Here is an 18,748-nt window from a genome sequence, read left to right on the forward strand (position 1 = left end):
ATCACAGGCTGGCAACCAAGCCTTTAGCATAGGAGTCTTTGAAGGACATTTAAAAATCAAAGCCATAGCAACTTGCTTGCAAGGGTAGTGAATAAATCTGCTTTCCTATTTCTTTCCTTCAACTAAGCACAGTAACTTTTTTTCCAGGAGAAAGATATTTGAGATATTCTGATTTGGTGAATGTTACATGAAAAATAATGGCAACTTGTCCCTACTCAGGTAACGGTGGTTTATTTAACTTAGCTCCCATTGGTACTAGTAGAAATAACATTCACTGGTTCTCCCCACCCAAGTGTGCCCTATCTGCTTAATCCTGGAAGGGATCTGCCACATCAGTGCACATGTCATCACTTGGGAGTGTAACCTTACTATCCCCACATGCCATGCCTGGGACTGTCCTCTCTTCTAACTGCAGTCTAACTCCATGTGTCTAGGCACATCTGTGCTCACAGACACGCTAGAGAAGGAGTTGTTTCTTTGCCTGGCCCCAACTAGGCCCCAAAATCAATTAGGTGCTTAGTAAATGCTGTTGTAGGGTGACATGTTTTTACTATGGTAGTGATAAGGTTTTGTTTTTTAACAACATCCTGGTGACAGGCCCCAGTTTGACCAGCTGATGCTAATTTGCAGTATAGTGTAAAATTTGTTTTGGAATCTATTACCAAGTCCTTTGTAGGCATGTGAGTAAACAGACCATGTGGAAAAATGTAGGAAGAGCTGGAGTAGAGTCTGAATGTTGCCCGTGGTGAGAGTACCAAACTCACTGTCAGAAGTTTAGAGTTTAATTTCCTTCTCAGCAACAACTCTTTGTGTAATAAATAAACTGACATCTCTGTACCCATAGGCATAAAGACTGTCTAAACAATTCCAGAGCAGGGGGATCTGTTTATTTTGCAATTAGCAAAAGGTAAAGGGTCTTGTCTGAAACATTCAGCTAGGATCCCAGACTTGACATTCCTCCCACTGGCTATACTTGCCTCCTTCCTCTTTAAACAAACCACCTTTTAAGAAATTCTAAGGTTTAAAAAAAAAAAAATTATCATGACAAATGTCACAGAAACATTTATTTAAGTTGATTTAAATAAATCATTTTCATTGGATACTGGATTTCTTCCACAATTTACTCTTGAATATAAAGGAACAAAATAGGAAAGCTATCATAATAGTATTCTGTTAGAATTGCCCTGATGAGTATTTTAAAAATAACAACAAAGAGAGACTTTGATTTCTTCCCATCACAACGTTGTAAAAGAGCCTAAATACAGCTTTGAGTTCATTTAACTGAAAGCTGCAACCACTCAGTGTTGGTCGGGTGTCATAGCTCAGAATCATGAGCACAGATAATTTTAGCTACAAAAAAAAAAAATTATAAGTCTTAGCATACCTTCACCAGAGTGTCATTGTTAAAATAATTCTATGAAAGACCCTGCAATGAGAAAATCTACAAGAGCTGGAATGACTTAAGAAAATACATGGGTTAAGTTTGCATTTGATAGGACTTACAGTTGGCAATGCAAAGAAAAGTGTGGGTACACTAAGCTTCCCTGAGCTGGGCAAATCCCTCACTAGCAGCAGGAGTAGTAGTAACAACAACCATGCAAATAAAGATGTAAATGATGCAAAGGTTTTTCATAATTTTTACACATTTTGGACTAAACAGTGCTTTCAGAACCAATTCCATGCAAATAGTTAGTTCTGTGTCAATCTAAACTTATGAAGATGATCAACTTGAGACTCCATATTTACTTTTAAAATACAGGTTTCCTCCCAACAGTGCCTTCTCTTTAGATTATTTATAATATAGTTTGATTCACAGAAATGTGATTTCCTATAATTATATATCAAATATATTTTTGCATGAACCAATGTGCCCTGTAGTGGAAATGTGACCTTGGCCATTGATGTGTACTGGATGACCAGTCGCAGTGTGACTGGAGTGCTGGCTTGCTGGTGTTTCTTCTTGGTGCATGTGTGTCTGCCCTGATATGGGGAGGCAGGAGAGCATAGTTACCGAAGGTTGGGTGTAGCAATCCTGAACTCTGAGTCAATTTGCCTGGCATGGATTTTCAGGCAATTAAGGAAATGGACTTGAAAATTAACTCATAGACATGTGCGTTGGCTCTGAGCGAGGTCCATTGACTCTCGCCTTTCCTGAGGATGATGTATCATTAGTTCCTCAATGAGCTCTCCTCGGTCTGGTTCTCCCTTCCCAATGGATGTCAACAAGCGTGCCCAGAGAAAAAAGATGGAAGACTTGGATCATCTATTTCTAATCAAATGTATAATTTTAAAAAATGATTCTGAGACTGGGGAGCCTACTAGTTAAGTCATAACTAAGCAAAAACGGTTTGTGTTAAAATAAGATTACTGCTTCTCTGAAAGATGACTTAACAAATGAAATCTCATGAGGTCAGAAGAATTTTTTAAAGGGCAGAATTATCTGGGTCCCCAAGGACAAGAAATAGAAAAAATATCCCTATTAAATCTTTCTTTCTTTCTTTAAATTGTCCAAATGCTTTATTGGATTATAGTTATAAGAGGGAAGAAGAACATTTTAAGCTCTTTTCTTTTAATCCTAGCAGAGTTTCTGAAAATTCTAAGAAAAGATAGTTCCTAGTATCACAAGGAGAAGGCTAATATAATTTTGAATCTGGTTGTAAGGCTGCCATTTGGGAAAATATAGTAAATTATTTTGATAAATTGATTGGTAAGTTTTTTGGTGATTCATTTAGGCTGCTGCATTTATTATAAGACAAGACTTAGTATATAAATCTCACTTCCATTAATTTGAAAAACATTTATCAAGAACCCATCATGGTGCCTGAAACTGAGTTAAACACTGGAATTCTCTGATGAGTAATGCTATTTATTCAATGATAAGGCAAATCAAGCAAAAAACAATGCTACATTGGGTTCTTGCTATAAAACATTAATAAAATCAGGGCTTGAAAGCCTAAAAATATTTTAGAGGTCAGATAGTACACTGAAACATGCAAAAAGAAACATGTTTTACACATGGCCTAGAAGTTATATATATAGATTATATATGTATATATGAGAAAAGATTTCATGAAATAATACATACTCTTATTTTATTCCCATCTATTACATTTTTAAAATGCAGATTGTAATCCCATAAATTGATTTTATAATGCACTAATGGATCTCAGTTTAAACTTTGAAAAACACCAGTGCCCTACAACCCCTTATCTTAAAGATGAGAGATTATACCTCAGCTGGGTTACTTGATTAGTAGAGCCTTGGTTAGTGGAAGGCTGAACCAGATTTCCTGTCTGCTGGTTTACTGGTCTCTATCACATTCTCTTATATTATTTTCTTTTTTAGAACTCACCATCACCATCTGAAATGATCCTGCTCATTGCTGTCTTCAGTGTTACCGGTCTTTCCCACTAGGAAGTAAAGCTTCTGAGAACAGCCATCTTCACTAATGTACAACTGGTTGTTCTTCAACCCATGTTCTTCAACCTTGAACAAAGTATGTGCTCAGTAAATATTTTTGAATCAACAAAACCTCTAAACTAGAGCCTGCTGTATCTAGAGTGTAGATCCACCCAAGTGGCTTGGTAGGGCTGTTGTTGTGGAGCAATAAAATGCTTTTTAACTATGAGGAAACAGAATCACAGAGATAAAATGATTTGACATAAGACACACAAGGTCAACACACACACAAAAAAAAAAACCAGAAGCAGAAACTGTGTGTTTAGGGCCCCGAGTTCCCTAGGATATATTTTCCTATATTGTCAACCTAATTATTAATGTTATTAGGGGTTTCCTAGGAAACTGCTTTCCCTAAAGTGTAACTTGTCAACTTTCTGAGGGCTGGGAGAGTTCACTATTAGCGAAGCCACACTGTTTCTCATAAGACCATCAAATACAGCAAGAACACATACTTCCAGTTGTGTTGAAAGGTCAAATTTGCACTTATTTCTTCTAAATTATGATCAAATGAAATGAAATCAAATAGGCATTGTTTTTACATAGCATATTCTTGCTATATCTCTAACAAAGACAAATTCAAGTTAATTTGTAATTAAACTTAGGGGAACTTGTTTCAGAGAGGTTTTTTGGTCAAGTTTTTGGTGTGGAATTTTAAACTTTTTAGATGCTAAACTCTAAGAATTTATGTTGTCTGAAGGTTGTTTTTCATTTTTTGGTGGTACTGGAGAGGCAGATGCTCTTACCACTTGAGCCACTCTGCCAGTCCTAAACTCTAAGAATTTATGTTGCAAAAAGTTGAACTAGAGAGAGATTAGAGAGAACTTCTCACTTTAGGTTCTGAGGGGAATCCCAAATACTGTGAAATAACCATTATTTTAACGTTCTTACATTGTATAACTTACCCTAATTCATTAAAACTCCAGTGCCCACGTGCGAAAGCCCAGCTTCATCCACCACAGGTTTAGGGGTTCCCTATAGCAAGCATATCACTGGCATTTTCTTTAAAACCCCAGCATGTCCAAGGTGTCCCTGCCCATCCTGGGTCTTCAGGAAATATGTAATTCCAACAACTATGGAGGGTGATGAAGAGCCAGCCACTTAAGAGTCTAAAATGAACATTTTCACCAGATTTTGAAGAGTGGGGTATAGAATTGGGGAGAGCTTAGGAATATTTGGTCTTCAGAAGCAGAGGTAGAAAATCATAAACAAAAGATGCCCAGACATTCGGTTTTATCTGATCACTCTAGACTAGAGTTTCCGGAAGTTCTTGTCATCTGTCTTAAAGTTGGGGAGGGAAAGTTTGGATTAGAGACAAGAAGATATTAACTAAAGTGATCTTATTTACTGTGCTCGAGAAGCAATTTTCCATTTAATATCATCCCCGCATAAATGTTGTCTCTGCATCCCATTCATGATGCAAAACATCAGGGTACACAACTCCCATGACAGCTTGCTTCTGCTTAATGTACCCCAGGGGTGGGGGTAGGAAAACATTAAAGCAGTAGCTGGGAGCTTTAATGAAGTTAACCTTCTGCATCCAGGGGAGGTTTGCCCAAAGTACACCTGAAAGCACTTTGATTATGGCTTGGGCTTCAAAAGAAACCGTTTCCTCGTTTCTGAGCTGTGCTGCACTGAGAAATAGAATTACACCTTTATTTTCAGGCTAATTTCACTGCCTTGCTGAGGGCTGGGAGCATTCTTGAGCATTCTGAAGATGTAAGGAAATGGGGTCCCCACGTCCACTCCCTACATCCCAAGCCCAAATGGACAGAGGGTTCTCAGAATCCTTCAGTTTGAAACAGGTCCTGAGAATGTAAAGTCTGGCATGATACATACCTTTCAGTTTAGAAAAAGATAAACCCTACTTTCTGCTATTAGTGAACCAATTCAGGTTCTACAGGTTCACACACACACACACACACACACACACACTCCTCATATAATCCCAGGCCTTGGGAAATTGGCCCCCTTCTAACATACACACACTTCCTTTAGCTTTTTAATGAAGTACTCTTGCCTCATTCTCCATTTTCTTCTATTTTATAATGCTTTGGGTTTATTTACTTCTTTTTTCTTCTCATTTTTTTCTTTGGCTGATCTCTCTCCTTAGCATTCCTTTCATTTCCTTTTTCATTTCTTCCTCTAAGCTGTTGCCTCTTCCTTTTCACTTGTGGTTTCCTTTTTTGGTCACAGCTGCCCCCTAATGGTTTTCAATATCATTACTGCTTTGGGCTAGAAGAGAGGAAGAGGGAGGAAGAGAGATGGAGAAAGAAGCTAAAGAAAAACATCAAATGTGACTTTGCTTTTAACTTGGAATATAGTCTCAATACCTCTGGGAAGATTCCTGAAACCTGCATCAATGAGCAAATGAACTGCAAACTGGGGGGTGGCAAGTTAAGTTTTCATTAAATATCTTTGTGTGGTGTTGGAATTTTTTAAATGTATGTGTACAATTAATTATCTTTCTCTTTTTTAAGTTCAGAAAATAAATAGAATCTAAGTCTGAAGCCAGAAAAAGAGATTGCCTCTCTAAATGATTTCCTGGTGTTTGCAGAAAGCAAACACCATTCCAAGCCCCCACCCCAGCAGTGTGCTCACCCAGGCACTAAGGGTTGATTGGCAGCTCAGTAAACTGCGTAGGAGTAAATACGAAGGAGGAGAGTGAGAACTAATGACTACGGTGGGTGTGAATTAACCCACCCTGGAGTAGCCTCAATAGCAAAAGGTCAGCTCCCTGACTCTTGCCTTTCCATCACAACTTTTATGCTCAAATTAGCAGCTCTTGCCATCATAATGTAACAATCACCTGACATGAAGATGTCTAATTAAGGCACCATAAGTTACAGCTTGCAAATTTGAAAACAGAAATAACAAACAAACAAAAAATCCCTCACAAATCTGTGGGGGTTGACAGGGTGCCTCTGCATAGGAATGAAGGAAAAGCAATGAGCAGGAATCCTATTTTCAAGAAAACTACCTATGAGTTTACTAAGAGAATGGGAATTTTCAGCTCAAAATAAGATTTTCATGAATGATACAATATTTCAGATTACAACCCTAAAATTCCAACCATATAACCAATACATGCTGCAAAGTTACAAATAAATTCCTGGACTTTGTGGTAGGCAAGTGGAATATTATTATTATTATTATTTTCAGGGGCTAGAAGAAGCCTTTCTCCAAAAATATCTCCTTTGGAAGCCCTGTCAAAACACCTAACATACTCACTATTACTCTTGGCAAATATGGCCAGTTAAGCCCCATTCACACATTAACATCTTGATAAATGACAACTTCAGATCACTTAAGGTGGCCTATGGAATTCGGACTAAAATCATTTTGAAATTCACGAAGGAGAATAAAGTTAGGAAATAGATCTAATCAAAATCTAAAACCCAGATAGGTGTAAAAGTCATTCAAACCAATTCCTCATTGGCTAGGTGAGGAAACTGGTCCCAAATTGCTTAACAGACTTTGTAAGGACACCCATGTGGAGGCTTAGGATCATCTACTCTGCCCCTGCCTGCTTCTCTGTGGTGTTCTCCATGAACTGGAGCTGAGGTCAGGAGCCCAGGGAACCCTAGAAAGGTCCTGATTCTCCATGAATGTTCTGGAAAAGTCATCCAAAAGAGCAGAGTAGGAGCACATGATAATATGAGCTAGCCCTTCTCTTCCCTAGCCAAATAGAAACCTAGCATTTTTAAAGGAAGCCTTGGCAAACAGAGCTTCTGCTGGTGCTGGGGTTCCCTTCTTTGTGAACTGGAAGCCTCTGATTTATAAGGCTGTGGACTTCTATGGGAAACAACCAGCCCTGGTTTTCTGATTATCAAAAGCTGATCTGTCCATTGTGCTAGCTGGCACACACAACTTAAATTTAAATCAATAAAATTAAATACTACCTAATATTCAGACACTTTGTCACACTGGTCACAATTCATAGGCCAAAGGCAGTGTGAAAAGCACAGGCAGTCCACAATGGCACAAAGTTGCGTGGAGAGTGCTGTTGCAAAGTGTGAGTCCACTGGGGCTTTTTTGGTGCTCCAAGTCTCCAAAAGTATAAAATTTAGTGCAGTGGAAGGAGACTTTCTTGCTAAAACCAAGCAGAATAGAAGGAACAATTTGACTTCTTTAGTGTTCTTTGCCAAAGATTCCAGGAATGTTGCACGTTTTGTTGTTGCTTTATTATTGTTTTCATTTATGAGGTTCCCTTTCACCAAATCTGTGTGTGAGAACGAGAGGAGCACCCACCGGTTTTACAGTGAAAGAGATTTCAATACTTAGAGGAAATTTGCAAGGATTCTGGGAACCCACCAAAGATAAAATCAAATCACAACTGCTAGGCAGTGTTCAAATGTTGGGGAGGAAAAAAAAAAAAAAGAAAAGTGTTGATTGTTTTCAAAGAGAGTGGGAAAGAAAACCCTATTGATCAGAAGCTGGACTTCAACGTCAAACAAGAGAGAGAATAAAAAATGAGGACCTATTACATTTTAACTGAAGGTTTGCTTTTGAGACAGATGTAGCTAAACATTAACAGGGCAGTGTGGTAAATTACAGATTAAGATGCAATTATGCCTCCTATCTCTCCCTTTCAGGGTGAGAGCTTGTCGATGTCAGGGCTCAGATAAGGGAAGCACCAAGTGACAGGCGGTATCTATGGTGGCTGCATGAAACTTCTGGAGCTTTTAGATCCTGTGTTCCCAGGAGGCAAGACCTCAATGTCTGCCTTGCTTCCGTCCCTCCTGCGTAGTCATGCATGCATGAGCATCTCATAAGTGCCTTGTGATGAACACAGATGGAAAGTCGCACCTGAAGCCAGTTTCCAGTAACCACCAACAGTAGAAGGGAGAGAAGGCTGGATCCAGGACCATAAACCCTGCCCACTGGTCCTTTGAACATGTTCTTGCAAAACTCCTGCCCCATGAGGTGAGCGTGCTGGTATTTCAGACAGGCTCTGGATTGTTGCTGCCGAAGCTCACAAAGTGAAGCCAGGAAGCCCACCACCCTGGCATTTCAAAGGACATGTTCTTGGTCGTTTTCCCCAGAAAACTAAACTACCTGCCCCCTATCTGGAAAGTGTCCAGAGAGGAAATGTGAAGAGATACTTTTCCAGATGTCTTTCAATGTGATTGAAAGTACGTGTAAATACATTAGAATTATTATGCAGTTGTCTATGGGCCTTCACATCAGGATCACCTAAAAATTTGTGTTAAAAAATATAGTCTGCAGAGTACAGTAGCTCACACCTGCAATCCCAGCTACTAGGAGACAAAGATGGGAGGATCATGAGTTGAGGCCAGCCTAGACCCAAAAGAAAAAAGTTAGTAAGACCCTGTCTCAAAGAATAAGATAGACTTGGTGGTCCATGACTGTAATCCCTGCTATATGGGAGGCATAGGTGGGAGGGTCAAGGTCTGAGGCTGACCTGGGCAAAAAGTGTAAGACCCTGTCTGAAAAATAATTTAAAAAGCAAAAACAGCTAGAGGGGTGGCTCAAGTGGTAGAGTTCCTGCCCAGTAAGCACAAGGCCCCACGCTCAAACCACAGAACTGCCAGACAAAAAATACAGATTACCAGACGCCACTCGAGACCAGAGGAATCCAAGATACAAGAGGTTGGTGTGCCGGGACCTGAATTTTTAGCACTTGCCCCAGGTGATTCTGATGTAACCACAGGTTTGGGACCATCTAGCTGGTAACACCCCAACTTTTCACTGGGGTGTGACTGAAGAACAGCTCTCTCTTAGCATCATTACAAATCCTTTTATGTTCCCCCACATCCCTTCCTGTCAATGGAATGGAATGCAGGACGGGATTAGCTGTTATTATTTCACAATTAAAGATAACGACGTGAAACATCCTAGATGAGTGAGTGATGTGGTCAGGAATCTAGCTTTACTAGTTAGCTGTTTTCCAGCCAGTTGGGCGCGTAAGTTCAGAAACCTACTGTTTCTGTTTTTAGTAGGCACGATTCCCTGGGGGTCAAGAGGTAGATTCACCCAACTTGCAATGGCTACGGCTCCTGGTTTCTCACCACTACCCCTCTGGTTGAAACCAATCCCCCTCTCCCATCCCACCCACAAGAAAACAAGGCTGGTGGGTCTGAGCCAGCCATAGTCTGGAGAATTTCCCTACATATCCCTTTTCCACATGGCACAGGTGGGATTTGTGTTTTGTTCCCAAGAGTCCCTAAAAGTCCTGGATTAAAGAAATTCTAAACCCTCCCTGGGCCGGTGAGGTCTTACTCAGAATGGGCTGGAAGTGAGCCAGCCTCAATCTGAATCTTCCCTGGTCTGAGGAAGGCTTTGTGCTACTGGAAGCAAAGACATCACCCACTCAGTGTGTCCATAGGTGGTGGTGGAATTATTTATTGAGTGCTGCCCCCTACAGGACTGGAAAATGCTCTGGCTGCTTGGAGTCCCCAGGGCTCTGAACCTAAGGCTCCGTCTCCCCCACCACCCAGCTGCAGGAAATGAGGCCTTCACTCCAGAGGACTGCTGAGAAGTCTTGCAGCGGCAGACAGAGAGGCTCCCAGGAAGCCAGTTAGCTCCCTCTTTAGGACACCTCAGAAAAATGAAAATCCATCATGCTGGGAGCTGGGAGCAGGGGCCAGGAATACAGCACTGAAACGCAGCACCTTGCTTTCTCTCAGTGAGCACCAAGGGCCCTGGGATATAGAACTGAGGATGGGGGCCTCAACCCTGAGACCCCAAGGCCAGCAGTCCAGAGTTGGCCTTCTTAAAACTTTCCCAGTGGGCTTCCGATTCCTCTCTCTCCCCTCTCTTCATCGTGCCCTTAACTCTGGTTATAGCAGAAGTAGGTTTCTCTCACTTGCTGGAATGGTTTGGTATGCCTGGTGAGTGGTGGGGGAGGTGACACTAACTGACCCTGTCACTGTAGATAGTATTATTTGTCCTTAGATTAGCAGTTTGGCATGACATAAGCCGGGATCCCTGAACAAGGTTCCAAATCAGGCTGCCCCTTTTCCTCATCAAATATTTGGGGATGGGAATCTCTCTTTAAAAACTGAACTTTAAAAAGGAAAAATGTAAAGGTGGAATTTTTGATAATGCTGGATGCACTCTGGAGCCTAGGAAGGAGGGAGGAAAAGGGAAAACGGAGGAAATGAAAGGTAGCCTGGGGCAGGGGACCCCCGAAATGCTCTCTAGAAGAACTGAGGTAGCCTCTCTACCTGCTCTTTGCAACCAGGCCTCCAAGATTAACATGGTGATTGCTACTCAGCCTGTGGATTTCCAAAGTCAAATCCCTCTATGACTTGGCTCAACTTGTTGCAAATCACTTCTGATTCAATTTTGTTTTGGTTATCTCCGTGTAAATAACAGTTAAGTGGGAGTTACAGATTTTTCAAACACTAAAAGTGATAAACAAAGCTAATGGCAAGTCCAGATAAGGAGGCAAACTACCCAGAAGAATCCACAGGTACAAGCAAAGAAGAAAATGGAGTCAAATGTGTGTTTCTTGTCACTCAAACTTTATTTTTCTTAATCTGCAGACTGACAGAAAAGGCATAGGCAGGGTTATTATTAGGCTGTTTCCATTGAGTCTCTATGATAGTAGAGTAATAGGTGTCTAGTGAACAAGACAGTTGGGAATCCACAGGGCCACCCTCAGAAACAAAGATACAAGTGTTTCCCAACTGTCAGCTCTCAGCTCCCTTTTCACGCCTCCACTTAAAAATAGTTGGCAAAACGCTGTTTTCTTTCTCTCAGTGTAGTGACCACATTTCCATGTGGAAAATGTGAATAGAAGGAGTTATAGTTGCATTTCGAGAAGACTTCAAGTACCTGTAATTTGGGGGGATGTTTGCGAGGGGGATCCGATTTAATTACCTGGAGAAATGTTGCTGAATAAAAATCTTTCTAGTCTCATAACGGTTGTAAGTTAAGGGTGCAGGAATAACTACATCCTTACCCAGACAGCACAGGAGACTGTTTGGGACACAACAAAGGACCCCAGTGGTAAACGCAAGGAGTGTTTGGGGTTTTATTCAGCTGGGGCTGACAGTGTGTGTGTCGCCGCCACGCACCGTTGCCTCTGTGAACACATGGCTGAGCTGCCGACTGGCTCCCTACCCCAAACACCGTGAGCCACCCAACTCGTCTTGTAACGCCATTGCGCGTGGCATTGTGTTGGGTTCTGCGTGTGTGGCCTTGGAGTCACGGAATTTAAGGAAAACAAGGATTCCCCCCCGGTTCCGCGGAGTTTCCCTCCGGCGGGGGCGATGCGGCCAAGGGCAGTGCGCCCTGGAGGTGCCGGGGGGGCGCTCCTTCCCCGGAGCGTGACGCACGGGTGGCCGGGCACCAAGGTGCGCAGGGCAGGAGGGAGGTGCGGAGTGGGAGAGGGGCGGCGGGGCGCGCGCAGCCTGAACTTGGATCGGGCGGCGGCCCGGAGGAAGCGCCAACGCCCCGCCCGAGCTGGGTGCCGCGGCACTCGGCTCTGCGCCGCGCGTCTCCGCGGCTGCCTCTTTAATCAGGAACACAGAAGGGGCGGGCCCTGAGCCGGCGCGTAATCGGATAGCTCTGCCGCGGCTCTGACATCCACATGCTGCTCGGCCTGAAAAGGCAGGGGGGAGCCGGAGGGGAGGCAGAGGAGGCGAGCGAGGCAGCGGTCCGCAGCCCGCCCCTAGCACATCCTCCGACGCGCAGACACTCGGCCAGGCGCTGGGCGAGGTGGAGGTGAGGGCGGGCGCCAGCGAACTCGGAGAGGGGCTCGCTCGCTCCCAGGCGATCCCCGCCTCCGCCACCGCTCCAGCAGCAGCACCAGCCGCCGCCGCAGCTTCCTTCCTTAGACTCCCCTCGAGAGGCTGGCCAAGCGGGTGTAGCCGTTGGGGGTGTAGGAGAGCCCGGCGGGGACAAGAGCGAGGTGACCGCCTCCCACTCCGGCTGTCCAGCGCTCCCCGCCTCCGCCCGCGTGTGCGTCCCGGGTGCTGGGGACGTGTGTCAGTTTACGCCTCTGAGATCGCACCGTTGCCTGGGGGCAGTGTGATGCCCAAGGCAAGTCTTGCCATTCATTTCTATTATTATTATTATTATTGTTATTATTTTACGCTTGGCTTTCGGGAAATACTCGTGATGTTGTAGGATAAAGGAAATGACACTTTGAGGAACTGGAAAGAACATAGATGCGTTTTGCTTTTGAGAGGAAACGCGTCCGTCTCTCTTCGCTGATTTTGGAAGCTACCCTCCTCCTGCCGAGGTGGGGATTCCAGCAAGAATCAAGGTGAAGACGGGCGGCCAGGACCCAGGAGAGAAACGCTGACCATTAGAAAGAAACCTTGGCAGAAGACATTGCAAGGAAGAAAATAGGAGAGAGAAAAACACAAAGACTTATAATTACACAAGAATCCTACAAACCCAACCCTGCAGAAACCCTGTCTTCTCCAAAATGGATATGTTTCCTCTCACCTGGATTTTCTTAGCTCTCTACTTTTCAGGACACGAAGTGAGAGGCCAACAAGGTAAGCCCTCTCAAAGTTTTTTTTCTCGCTCTCTCTTCATTTCAACATGGTTTCCCCTTTAAAAGCGCCTGCTGATGCAGAGAGGCCACGCAGAACGGTTCCTTAATACTCAATAATTTAAAAAGGGGTCCCACCCGGCCTTCCATACACCACCAGGGCTGCTAAACCCAACTTTTCTCTCGTGCTAGGAGTGTGTGTGTGTGTGTGTGTGTGTGTATGCGTGTGTTTTGTAACAGAATTTGGCGGTGTTCAGATGTCACATATGGACTGAATCAAAGGTTTAAAAATACTACAAAGCCTTTGCATTACAGTTTTTGGGGATTTTTTTTTTTTTCCTGTCTTGAAGCAGAACACATCTCCCTTGAGTTTCTTCAACCTAGCCAATGAAATATAAATCATTTGCATTCCCTCCACTTAGCTACATTGAGCAATGTTAACTGTCGGGCTTGGGAAAGACAAGAGTCTAGTTTGGGTTTTCAGATGCCGTGGATTCTGTATGGAGTGGGTGGCTACGCCTCAACACAGGGCTCAGGCTGCTGGCGCAAGTTGGCTTGCGGCTGAGAAAGGGGCTTTCCGCTGGGCGCTGCTGGCAAGCATGGCGGTTGGTGGTCCCTCTCTCCTGCTTCCATGTGTTTTCTGGGAACGTAAATCATATGTTCTTTTAAAAATTATTATTAGATAAAACAAACTGCATGGCCCTGGAAGGTCTCTCATTCTTGTGAAGTGGTTACAAACTTTTGAGTGGAATTTGTTCTCAACCACTGCCAAAAAGTGTGTGTGGACACAGACTGCAGAGATAAGCACTGTGAGGCCCACAACAGCCGGGAGGTGGGAAGCATTTGTGGGGACAAGGGATCCGCACCCTGAAAAGGGATCTCTTGTTTCAGGGACTCCAGTTCAGCGGGGCTAGCCTGGCCCTTCCTCCCTGGGACCACTCTCTGGAAGAGGGGCTCACCCCGCTGAGAACAGTGTCTGTAATCTGACAAAACTCTTAGCAACTGCTACAGGTGATTGGGGATGGGAAACTACCTAGGAAGGAAGGAAGAGAAAGAGAGGAGAAAAAACCTTCCAGAAGCGCCCTTACCACAGGGCACTTGGAAGGTGACAGCCGCAGTGGTGAGGCTGACTCCTCGGCAACCCCCCAGCACGACTGGCCAGCGAGCCCTAAGGAGCCTTTGCGCCTGGCACGCAGATTCTCACCCCTTTCCCTACACACACATAGCCCACTTTTAAGCTGGGGTTTTGCGGAGTTGTTTTGGGTTTTGAGAGGGAGAAGGACTGAAGAATGCCTTTGCCACACAAATCCAACCATTTGCAGCTCGTCCTCTGCAAATCTCCAAGGATGGGTCCAAGTCCGACTTGAGGTTTTCTGGCCTCCCATTCCTTCTAGCCTAATTTTAAATTCCCAGCTTGAAGCGAAATTAAATTACTTCCCACAGACCTGAATGCGGCGTAAATTATGTATGTTTGTGTGATTTGCTATGTATGTGTGTGTGTGCTTGCGTGAGTGCGCGCGCACCGTGAGAATGCCCACGGTGTATTATGCATTCAGGCGCGGACTCCGGTAGGCCCCGGCATGCGAGTGCGCGCACGCTGGCACACACACCACAAACCGGGACGCAGACACATACAACTTCTGGTTCCGTGTGCTGTGTGGTGTGGGAGGGGTTGTGAAGATTCGGAGGCCATCTCCCATCCCAGATGTTCGCACATCTGTCCCTGAGTGCTGTGTGGAGTATGTATACGTGTATGTGCGACACCCGTTCGGACCCACTCCCGCTCTGCCACCTGTCTCTCGCGCTCTCCGCAGAGCCCCCTCCCATTCCAACCCCTGCTCGCGCTGCGTCATTTCCAGAGAAGCCCAGAGGACCAGAGTGCAGGGCAGGTTATCCACCTCGGGGCCGCAACAGCCCCGGACCCGGGATGGGATCCGGAGCTGGGACCTGCCCAGAGTAGATATTCTCCGGATCCCCGAAAAGGCGATCGACAGTCATAGACTGATCCGGCTTTCAGCCAGAGCAGCCGACTTGGCACCCGGGGAGCTGGCAGCGGGTGGCAGAGGGCGAGGCCGAGATAGACCTCTGACTCACCCGGTGTGCGCCGGCCGGGAGGTGGGCCGGCCCAGGCGGCGGCAAGAACCGATTCCGAGAAGGGATTGGGGAAAAGAGGGCGGAAGGCGCGCGCTGGGGAGCAACTGGGCAAATACCCGGGCGGTCTCAGTGCCCGGCCTCTGGGTTGGCCCGCAGCTGGAGGCTGCGTGGGCGCCGCGCACCAGGCTCCCACTCTCCTCGCCACGCTTGCCTGGCCAGATCCCCGCGCAGCCACCGGCCTCCCTCCCGCAGGGGCTCGGGGACTCCCGGCTGCTTGCCTGGCCCTGTTCGGAGCGCCCCCTTCTGCCCCCGCTCTCGGCTCTGCGCCGCATGCTAGCCGCAGCCTCTGGAGAGCTGGCTTCGGAGGGACTGGGGCCCGAGCTGAAGATCCTAGCACTAGCCAAGCTGGGTGGTGGGAAGCCGGGATGGCGGATAGGTAGCCAGGAAGGAGCCAGCCCGAGCCGCAGGAATGCGCGTAACTTACACAGCTCCGAGAAGCGCTGCGCGCCCGCCTGTGCCGCGGAACAGGTGAAGAGCACGCGGCGAGGGAGCATCCACGTGGTGGAGACGTGGTGGCCCCCCCCAGTTCTCCTATTCCCCCACCCCCCCCCCCGCCAGCTCCGTCTTTAACGCCGCATCGATTTGTTTGGGCTACGCAGCAGAAACAGAGCTGAGCAATCTATAAACATTCTATTAGGCAAAAATATTCCCAGCGAAAGCAAAACCGAGGCTAAAGCCTCTGCGAAGTTGGCCGCCTCAGATTCCTCCGGGCTTGTCCCCTCCTCCTCCTCTTCCTAAGGACACCCGCGGGGAGAAGCCTGCGGCATTTCCTTGAAGCTGCCTAATGCCAGAAAGTTAAGTTGCGGCTGCGGCTCCCCAGGAGCAGCCTCTGCAGTCCCAGCTAGTCTTCCCTCCCCCGCCGCCCCGCTCTTAGCTTCTCCACGTGAGAAAAAGAAATACAGTATTCACGGCCAATGCTTCATTTTCACTGATTGATTTCTTTTTAATATCAACACAAGTTAATGGAGGCATGGCGCGCTGTGATGAAACGGCTGCCGCCATCCATCGCCTGGAGCTGGCTGCGCCCCTAGTCTTTCTCATCAGGTCCCTGGCGCCCCGCGAGAGAGTGGGGATACCGGTGAAGCTAACGTCCGGAGAAGGTGTGGGGAGGAGGTGGAATGGTCTGACCGGCCTTCCCTCTGGGAATCTCATTGAGTTAAGGTATGGGAATCAGCTTTCCCAACCGAGCTTAGCGGATCCCGCCCATCTGTGCGGCAGCTCCTGCGGCTCTGGTTGAATTTCTCTGGGAAGGGCAGGGGCTCCACGCTCGGGTTTATTGGCTTGTGCTTCCCTCCGCCCCTCTTCCTTGCAGTTTTCTGACCGAGAGGAGAGCCCCCTGGCGCTAGCCATTCCCCAGCAGCGCCTGGCCAGGAAACTCTCCTTTGCTAGAGTTAATCGTGATCCGTGGGGGGTTGGGTTTTGCTCTGGAAATCATTCTGGTTCTGACAATGGGTTCTTCTGACGGTAGCAGCTCCCAGCCCTAATGTTCCCACATCCCGGACACATCGCTTGTGGCCAAAAGAACCCGGACCGTACAACCATCTCCCCCTTCCTCCCTTCGCAAGAAGAGCTTTGATCTGTGCCGGGCTTTAACACCATTGCCATGGACACGGCAGACTGTCAATTCACCCTTCCGTCTGGACTGGATGATCAGATAAGAAGTGTAAATTGTCTGTGAAGACAGGTCTGAGTTCAAACACTGAAAGGGAGGCAGTGATGCTCCAAGCATCGGACAGTTTTGAAGAGGTTGCTTTTAGCCTCTTCCCCAAATGTGGGATGGCATACGTGATAATAATTTGTAAATAAAATGGTAAAGCCCTAAATTCTGCACCGACAGCTTGCACGGGGCTCTGGGAACTGGTCTTGTTCCACGTCAAACATGTGCCCAATCAACTTTTCCCCAGAAGCAGGCACTGGAGGTATTGAAGCTGTTGCCAGTTGCCAACTGAGCACACAGTGCAAAACAGTGGAAAGGGGAGCGCTCCCTACAGGGTTCCAGGGCAGGCCCCTGCATGTCCAAGATGTGCCTGGTAGGATTGTGAATGCCCAGCAGCAGCATCTGGGCTTGAAGTTTTATGTCCTCTTGTGGAGCCCTCAGTCAGCCAGCCACAGAGCACTCAACTGACAAAATGCGGCGCAGGTAAGATGTAGGGACTGGAACCCAGGCTGTCCAGATAGGACTTCTTATCATGGCCCCTGGGCCCTGCTGTTAAATGAAAAGTCCACATTCTGTAAAAGACCAGCAACTATATTCAAAAAAAACTAGAAAGAATAGTTCTAGAAAAAAACTCAAGCATCTAAAACACCAATTCATATGCAATGAGGCAAGAATGCAAATAACAATTAAGGAGCTGGGGGCCAGTGGGGAAAGACTAGATGATCCTGAGGCCCCTGCTGTTTTTCTCTTATTCAACTGTTCATTAAAGCAAAGAACTGACTTGGGTGTGACCTGTGTGGGACACTTGTGAGTTGACAGAATTCAAAAGCCAGAATCACTACCAAATTTTCAGAATATATTCCTCAAAGATCCAGTTTGGAAAAATATTAGAAAACAGGAATGCGATTTTCTTCCTTTGTGAAAAGATAAGAGCAAATGCATGGTAAGTGAAATTGGTAAGCCATTGTTTTGAACTAGGCCCCTGCACTAAGCCCCAGCCTACCAAACCAAACCAGAGTAAAGTCCCTCACACTAGGTGCCGGGTGCCATGTTATCAGAGTTTGCTAGGTGCTGGGTGCCATGGTATCAAAGTGAACTCTGATCTGGGCTAGTTTTCCAAAAAAAAAAAAAAAAAACAACCACAAATGAAAAGGAGCCCAAGTTTACCTGAGCCAGGAAGACAGGAAGTCCCTTCCGCTTTAACCTTATAAGGCAAGTAACCTTGACCAATACGTGTTTGTTTTCTGTTTCCTTAGCCCTCTTCTGTCTGTAAAGCCCACACCCTCTGCTTAGCTCATGGGAATCTCATTCTAATTTTATAGACTGCCACGTTGCCCGATTCATGAATCAAAAAGAAAAGTCAATTCAATCCATAACTTTGTTGTAATTTTGCCTTTTGACAAGCATAATACATTTGAAATTTCTTGAGGGGAAGAGAAAAAGCCTTGAAAAGAGACACCTGAGCAGTAGTTCACGGGATCCTTAACATAGAGATATTTTATCATCTGACCATCACTTGCCAAATAAGATGCCCACCCCGGGTGGCAAGTGTGTGATTTGAGCCCAGAAGTTAGTCACTGTACTGTTCCCTAGGTAAGGACTTCAGCACTTGCTTTCCATGATTTACTCATTCCTGGAAGATGCTGCAGAAGATTTTTCTGGAGTTCCTACAGCATTTTTCAAAGCTTTATCTTCCTTGAAGAGAAAAGCCCAGGGCTTAATGGTTTCATTACCTAAGAAGATTCAGTGGAGTTGGATTCCAGGACACACTGGCCTTGTCCCTTCCCTGGCCCTCCAGGAGAAAGCTTCTTCTAAAGGTTTAGGAAGCTGTCAAGTTTAGATAAGACTGAGCTCCCATCCTATGGGACCTTGGTTGTATTAATAAGGAGAAATTAATTTTTAACCACTGGGAATGTTGCCAAATTATGTGACCTTTGGCAGACCAGCTGTGCTATAAAAATAAATCCCCCATTTCTGAAAATGCTGCTCCTTATCCAGTAGAACAATAA

At 45.8% G+C, this 18,748-nt stretch overlaps 1 protein-coding gene across 4 annotated transcripts in view; it reads left to right on the top strand.

The window, feature by feature from the left end:
* The first annotated feature begins 11,951 nt into the window (after positions 1 to 11,951).
* Nrp2 (neuropilin 2) overlaps positions 11,952 to 18,748 on the top strand; it is a 115,644-nt gene continuing 108,847 nt past the window's right edge. For 2 of the 4 annotated variants that reach the window (XM_074071534.1, XM_020159519.2), the window contains exon 1: positions 11,952 to 12,932. In XM_074071534.1, coding sequence (XP_073927635.1) covers positions 12,860 to 12,932 — 73 coding nt within the window. In that variant the 5' untranslated portion in view covers positions 11,952 to 12,859. The remainder of the gene's footprint in view (positions 12,933 to 18,748) is intronic. The other 2 variants (XM_074071535.1, XM_074071536.1) reach the window with 2 other exon arrangements.

Source organism: Castor canadensis, chromosome 4 (genome assembly GCF_047511655.1).
Source record: "Castor canadensis chromosome 4, mCasCan1.hap1v2, whole genome shotgun sequence".
Lineage (NCBI taxonomy): Eukaryota > Metazoa > Chordata > Mammalia > Rodentia > Castoridae > Castor > Castor canadensis.